General features: G+C 50.5%; 1 protein-coding gene across 1 annotated transcript; it reads left to right on the forward strand.

Moving 5' to 3' along the window:
• The first annotated feature begins 293 nt into the window (after nucleotides 1-293).
• On the forward strand, nucleotides 294-7,144 carry LOC118559939 (DC-STAMP domain-containing protein 2-like). Its single transcript, XM_036130615.1, has 7 exons — nucleotides 294-447; nucleotides 1,032-1,078; nucleotides 3,725-3,846; nucleotides 4,842-4,966; nucleotides 6,134-6,221; nucleotides 6,594-6,803; nucleotides 6,880-7,144. The coding sequence occupies exons 1-7, from the start codon at nucleotides 294-296 to the stop codon at nucleotides 7,112-7,114; spliced, it is 981 nt and encodes a 326-aa protein (XP_035986508.1). The 3' UTR covers nucleotides 7,115-7,144.
• The last annotated feature ends 417 nt before the right edge of the window (nucleotides 7,145-7,561 follow it).

Genomic DNA, 7,561 nt, shown 5'->3' on the forward strand with positions numbered 1-7,561 from the left:
TGTGTCAGCAGGAACCAACGCTCTGCCTCTCTCCCGCAGTTTCCCCACCTGTCCTACAGGGAGCGGCGGGCGGTGCTGGTGGGCGTGGCCTCTGTCCTCAGACACCTGGCCATCGGCGGCTGCTGGTGGCGCTGGACTTCCTCGTCTTCTGGATTCTGGACCAGGTGCGCCACCAGGTGAAGGGGGACGTGGTCGCCAGAGGTGAGGCCTCGCCCCGCTGCGCTGGTTCTGTGTCGTCACCATGGTGACGTCACCGTGGTGACGGTTCTGCCCCATCAGCTCCAGCCCAGGTGATGGTCCAGGTGAACGGGTCCGGATACGCCTCGGACATCTTCAGAGACCTGGTGGCTTCGTTCAACGTCCTGCAGCGAGGCAACATCACGGTGGTCAGCAGGAAGTGTCTGGTGGAGCCGTCGGCGCCGGAGACCAGCACCACGGTTCTCCTCGGTACGGATCCAACCGGACCAGAACTAATGTGTCTACATCCAAAATCAGCTTTTATCTGCCCACATATCAGGAAGCTGTTCTCTGAGAAAGTTCTGACCACCAGAACCGTGTCAGTAGAACAGCACCAGGTCCGGTTGGAGGAATGAAAACAGACGGCATCAGGCCGGATCAGCAGTGGAAGTGTTGGGATAAGCTGCTTTCCAGGAATATGGGGAAGACCGGTTCTGCCTCTGGGCCTCAGACCGGGCCTGAACAGAACCTAAATAACATTCTGACAGCTCAGGGTTTCCTCTGAGGAACGGCGACCCGTTCAGGAGCCTCTGAGTCCAACAATCAGAGGAAGACACGCGGAGCGGCGGCCCAAATGCAAACGTCTGCTGGCGGTTCTGTGGGGAAGCGTTTCAGGTTTCCTGTGAGGAAAGTCTGATCGTTTCCTCTTGCAGATCTGAGCGGCAGCAGAGGAACCGAAACATGCCGGCCTCCTCTGACGCTGCAGACGTGACTCTGGTTCTGTTCTGTTTGCCATGGCAGGGTTCCTGTTGGGCCTGGCGCTGGTCGTGTCTCTGACCGGAGGATTCGTGCAGCGCCTCAGACGCCTCATCTGCGCCTCTATCATCCAGAGCGAGAAAAGGTACCAACCACTCAGAAGGTTCTCGCTGCTCCACAGCAGCTCGTTGCACCTTCATCTTCTCAGCGCCGGCCTGCTGAAGTGACCCGATAGGCCGACAGGCCCGGTCCATCTGGTTCTGCATGTGATGATAGTTTGTGATGCTGCAGACTGACAGGAGGCAACAAAGCTGGAAATGTTTAGAAACCTCAGAGGCTTTATAATCCTCTTTGGTGCTAAACGGTCCAGACAGCCAGTGGTTCTGATCTCACCGGGCCTGACACACTTTGCATCAAGTCATGTTACTGAATGTTCTTTCAATGTTGGCCTGCATGAAAATAAGCAGCAGAACCAACAAACGTGAATGTTTGATGAATTAATTGGTAAATGACGTCATCTTGGTTTATAAATAAAATAAGAAAAATAAAATAATTTTTATTTTTGCACAATCTGACCTCTCACAGCATCAAACACGTAAATAGAAATGTTTAAACTTAGAAGAGATTATAACAAGAATTAAAAATATAAATGTACATTAAATATTTTATACACAGATTCTGATTCTGGTTTGGATTTCAAAAGTTCTTTATATATTTATATTTTGTGCTGTAGAATCCAGTGAGAGGAGCAACACAAAATAAAGCAACTGGACTTCTGTTCTGAAACTGAAGACGTTTCTCCTCCATCCAGAAAGATTTCTCAGTTCAAAATGTCTGCAGGAGTGAGGAGCTCCAGCTTTATAGACCTGCAGGCCTCTTTAGAGCTTAGACTCACCTGTAGATTCACCTGGAACTGGTCGCCCCATGAATGTTGAGGTTACATAGATGGAGGTGTGAAACCTTTTCCCCAGTTCACTCCTCCATGCATGAGACCAGAACATTCCCCCTGGGAGCCAGCCTAACGAGGAGCCTAACGAGGAGCCTAACGAGGAGCTTAACGAGGAGCTTAATGAGGAGCCTAACGACTCTCCATTGTTGCAGCGACCAGTTCCAGGTGAGTCTACAGGTGAGTCTAAGCTCTAACGGAGGCATGCAGGTCCTATAAAGCTGGAACTCCTCACTACTGCAGACATTTTGAACTGAGAAAACTTCCTGGATGGAAGAGGAAACGTCTTCAGCTTCAGACTTAAAGTCCAGTTGTTTTATTTTTAGTTTTTTGGGTTGATCCTGACCTGATGACTGAGAATCCTCACTAAGATAACACAGGTACAGACGTGATGATTGGTCTGCAGTTCACCAATCAGACGAGACGCTCGACAAGACATTTCAGTTATTTCCTCATATGTTGTAGAAACGAATATCTTAAATATGTTTTCAACATATGGTGAATTAAATTTTAAATTAAGGATGCGGTTAATTTTTATACTGTTTATTAATGTGAATGATCGCTCATGTTTAAAAGTTTTTATTTATTTATAGGTTTCCCATGGAGGTGAAGCAGCTGCTGAGTTATCAGCAGTTTCTAATCCTGGTTTCTTTATCTGCAGCATCAAACCGATAATCTGACTCTCATCAGGTTATCAAACTGAGCCTCTGTTGCCGGTTTTGAAACCCGCAGGTCTGGCAGCTGCTCTCGGTGTCCTGCTGGCTTCTTTCAAGCTCCAGCCGGAAGCGTTTTGTTCCTTCAGAAGGTTCTGGATTACGGCCCCTGGCAGCAGAAATGTGTTTGTCCCACCAGCAGCAACATGAGGGCAGGTATTTTCCCTGTAAGCCCCGCCCCTCTGGCTCTGACTGAACGTGATGCTCCCTGACGCCGGAGCCAAGGCGACGAGAGGAAGATCAGCTGCTGGTGGGTGGAAGGTCGCAGAGCAGAGAGGCATGTGAGGAATCTGCAGCGTGAACGTCTGAGAGGAGGAAGCTGAAGGCAGGTACTGAACACGCTGATCCAAACCTGAACGTGGCTCAGGCGCTCTGAGACCATCTGGACTTCCCCTGAGATGTTCTGAACCAGCCGGCCTGCAGAGAGACAGCCAGCAGCTCCTCTCTGGATCATCAGACACGTCAGAACCTCAGCATTAAACGACGGGGCCTTCATCCACCGCAGGGCTGCAGATGAAGCCTGAGAGCCTGGATGAAGAGGAGCCCCACTCCAGTAGCTGCACCTCCTCTTCCTCAGCGTTCCTGGGCACGATGCGGCAGAGAAAATGATTTGGTGTTGAATCAAAGATCTGCTGAACGTCTTTGTTGGATGTTTTCTAAACTAGCAGCTTGATTGATGAGGTCAGCAGTTAACGGTCTGATCCATCTGCTGCTCCACGCTGGCTTCAGCCTGAGATTCATTAACACGTTTAAATAAAGTTTGAATATTATTTAAAAAATAAATGCTTCGTGTTCCTCCTTCAAACTGATTTTCTTAGCTTTTTTCTTTCTTTGAACGTCGTTAAAGTCCTGGTGGTTCTGGCTGCTCTCCCATCTGATGTCCCACAGAACCAGAACCGGCAGACGTGTCGCTCCTGCTGAGATGTTCCAACATGTCCGTTTATCTCCAGCATCTCGTGTTTGATTTCACAGCCTCTGTTCTCCACGCTCTGCCGTAGCAGCAGGCGTGGTTCTGGTGGCCCGAGGCCTTTCTGGTGTTCTTCACAAAGCGAGGACGTGACGACCCGACTGCGAGAGAAAGAAAGTGAAACCTGAAACTTGCAGGTGACCCGTCCTTCTTTGTGTTCTGCAGGAGAGGATCCGGTTCCTCCGGCAGCGGATCCTGAATGAGAGGAGGTCGCTGGGCCGGGCCCTGAGGAGGGCCGTCGTCCAGCAGCTGGCTGGTGGAGGCGCCGTCCGGACGCTGATGACGCGGTACCTTCACGCCACTGACGTCTACCTGCAGGACGGCAGCTTACAAACGTTTAATCTTTAAAAAATGAACATTTAAAGATGGTTTTTATGATATATTTAGTTTATTTCTGATGAACCTCACAGGAAACCAGATATTTACACTGAATGAATCAGAGTCAGTGTTTCCTGTTTAAGGCCAGAAATTATATTCAGTTTATTAAAAAAAAAAAAAAAAATCAGAATTTTCTTTTAAAAGTTTTCTGAAGCTCATATGTTTACATACACTGAGCTGCACTTTGACTGTTTGGGAACCCCTGATGATGATGTCACGGCGTTGTAAGCTTCTGATTGGTTAATCTGAGTTAAATGGAGGCACACCTGTGGATGTATTTCACGGCGACACCTCAAACATTCGGGTTCTTTGTGTGACGTCATGTACAGATCCAGAGAAATCCTCCCAGATATCAGGAGGAGGGGAACCGTGGTTCCTCCTCTGACCCGGTTTCCAGGCGCCTGAAGGTTCCCCGCTCCTCTGTCCAATCATAAGCAAGTATAAACACCGTGGGGACGTCCAGCCGCCATACGGTTCTGGAAGGAGACGGGTTCTCTCTGCAAGAACTCCTCTGGTTCTGGTGTGAAATGTGTGAATCAAGCCCAGAACCAAAGCCTTAATGTTTGGACCCGTGTTCTGATGAGGCGTCTGGACACAATCCTCTCATTAGGAGGAGGAACCCTGAGACCATCACCTCAGCTGTGAAGCACGGAGGTGGCAGCGTCATGTTTTCATAAAACAGACGGCATCATGGGTAAAGCTCTTCATGTGCTTCATGTGAAAACTGAGACGATCCATGAGAACTTTACGCTGCTGTCAAGCATCTGGTGGACTGTTGCAGCGTCCAGCCGGTCCAGAACATCTTCAGCTGTCTTGGTGCTCAGCCTGCTGTCATCGTCTGACTTGTTTCAGCAGCTTTGATGAAGCTCAGAACCAAATCTGTCATGACTCTTTACTCCATCAGGATTCCAGGAGGAGGCTACCTGTGCCGCCTGCTGGACCGCTCCTCCCTCACCTGTGTGGGCTGCGGCGAGGCGGTGAGGGCGAAGGATGACGACACCATCGCCTGCGACGTCCCGCGCTGCTCAGGTAGGAAGCTGCATCTCCTCATTGGTCAATGAAACGGCTGAACCCGACTCAGCCGCTCCGTCATCAGATTCTTCATAAGCTTCAGTCTGAACCTGAAACGGTGAGACTGGATCCGCTGAAGGTGGAGCTGCTCTGTGTTAGCGTCCAACCTCATCTTCCTCCTCCTCCTCCTCCTCCTCCTCTCTGGACGTTTCCAAACAGCCGGTCTCTCAGCGTGGGCTGGAGGTTCTTCAAACATTACCAGTTTAAAAAGTTGGTCCAGACGCAGGAACCAGGACTTGGGCGAGCGGTTCTGCTGGAGAGGAGCGGAAGGATAGTCCGGTTAGCGGGAGGAGGAGAGAGGAGAATGTGTGAAGGAACTGAAGCTTGTTTACTAATGCCAGGGTTTGATCTGCAACGGGTCAGAACCGCAGCTGGGCGGGCTTAGACGGAACCGCTGGCAGATCACTGAGAAGATCTGGGGGAGAACATCAGAACAATCTGGAACGGGAACAAACAAGGGATCGTCTGAAAGCTCAGGAGCTGAATCAGCAGCCAGTGAATGATGAGCGTCTGGCTGAAGGTTGGTTCTGAGACAGCAGCAGAACCTTAAAACACACAGAGTGGTTCTGATAACCTCAGCTGGGTCAGAACACGTCCTCAACTGCAGCTCTGCAGTGGAGATGACCGTGCATCGTGTTCTGATCCATTAAGCTGCTGGAGAACCAGATGGTTCTGGATTCCTGAGCAGGAGCCCCCTGGGGGACGGGTTGGATCACGGCTGCAGAACCGGACCGCAGCCATGAATCCTGCAGAATCATCCAGTAACAGTTAAAGCTTTTAATCTCCATTTATTCTGCAGATATTCAGATAAAAATCATTTGCTTTAATGAGGCGGGAGGTTCTAACCTGCTGGGTTATGGTGGGGGGGGGGGGGGTTACTTCCTGCTTCCACCTTCATTTGATGATTAAAGTCGGTGTGAAATCTGTTTCTGGAAGTTTGAGTTTTTAATAATCTCAGAAGATAATTTCCTGACCTTCTAACCCTGAAACCAAACAGATAATTTCTTTCTGTGAATATTTGTTTAAACAGGATTAAAGTGTTTTTTCTTCCATGATTCGCCTGAAACTAGCAGAACTTTCCTCCTACAGCACCAGCTTGACCCGCTCTCTCTGTTCTCCTTGCAGGCGTGTTCTGTCGGCCATGTTTCCACAGTTTGGGAAACATGTGCGCCGTCTGCATGCGACCTCTGACCTTCCAGGACGACAGCGAACTGTGAGTCCTCTGAGCTCAGAACCAGAACCAGAACCAGCGTAGACTCTGTTTAGTGATCCAGAGATCCTGTGTAGATATTTCGTCTTGTTGAGCAGCGATCCAGAACGTCCTGAAAGAGAGAAACTGTAAAAAACACAAACGGCCCAGAATGAGGAGGAAATAAGCAGCTCGACCCAAAAGAACTTTCTAAAACATTCTGATGGCCCTGAAACGCAGAACTGCAGAAAAACCTAAAAGCCTGCATGCTGCAGCTGTGAATATCTGTAAAATGTTTCTACTGAACAGGAAACCAGAACCAAGGACACAGATTGTGGATCTGAACGGGTCAGACCTCCTGGTTCTGATAGAACTTCCTCTCCCTGTTTCTGCCAGAGACTCCAGTGAAGACGAGCTCCGTCCTCCTTCTGCGGCCCTGAACTCGCCTCTCGTCGCCGACCAAACCTCCTGGTCACCGCTGAGGAGGAGGAGGATCTTCACAGCAGAGGAACCCTCCGGTACCGGCGCCAGAGGAACCGCCGCAGACGCTGAGGTTCTGAGTGGAGACAGCGAGTACTTCAGCGCTTACTCCGACTCTGATCTCAGGTAAAAGATTACCATCTGATGTCTGCTCCAGTTCTTTATCCCTAAACGTCTGTTTTCCCACGCTCTCGCCTGTCAGTGAAGCAGACGTGACCCACCAGGACCGACCCGGACCTTCTGACTCGGACAGCGGCGCCTCCTTTCACACCGCCCCCTCACCGAGCACCTTCCACCGTCAGGAGGAGGAAGAGGAGGAAGAGGAGGAGCTCACAGAAGTCAGCGTTCACAACCCGGACCACCATGGAAACCAGCCGGCTTCTCCAGGACCTTCCAGGACCTTCCAGCCCTCACCTCCAGGAGCCAGAAGCAGCTGAAGTCTCTGATTAAAGTTGATGAAGCATGAAGCTGGTTGTTGGTGTCCTTTAAAATAAAAGCAGCGAACCAGGATCTGCTCAGGGAGGAGTGGAGAAGGTCTCTGAGGGTCATGGCTGCTGATAGAGCAGCCCAGTAGACCTGGAGAAGGTTTCTGATCACATCAGTGGTCCTGCTCCAGAGATGGTGGTCCTGAGTGGTGGAAGGAGGAGGCAGGAGCTTCCTCTGCAGGACGAATGAACTGCTCTGGATGAACTGCGTGATCTCTGATCTCGTCTTTGTTCCTCAGATACGGATCATGGAAGAAGGAAGGAGGTCCTGGATGGAAGTAGCCTCGATGAGGAGCAGGAGATCTCCATCGTCTGGAGAGGAGCTGCTGCCTCACAGCTGAGCCGGTTTCCAGCTTTTCAGGAACATCTCACTTGGAGGAGACCTGGGAGCAGAACCAG

This window comes from Fundulus heteroclitus, unplaced genomic scaffold (genome assembly GCF_011125445.2).
Source record: "Fundulus heteroclitus isolate FHET01 unplaced genomic scaffold, MU-UCD_Fhet_4.1 scaffold_368, whole genome shotgun sequence".
NCBI lineage: Eukaryota > Metazoa > Chordata > Actinopteri > Cyprinodontiformes > Fundulidae > Fundulus > Fundulus heteroclitus.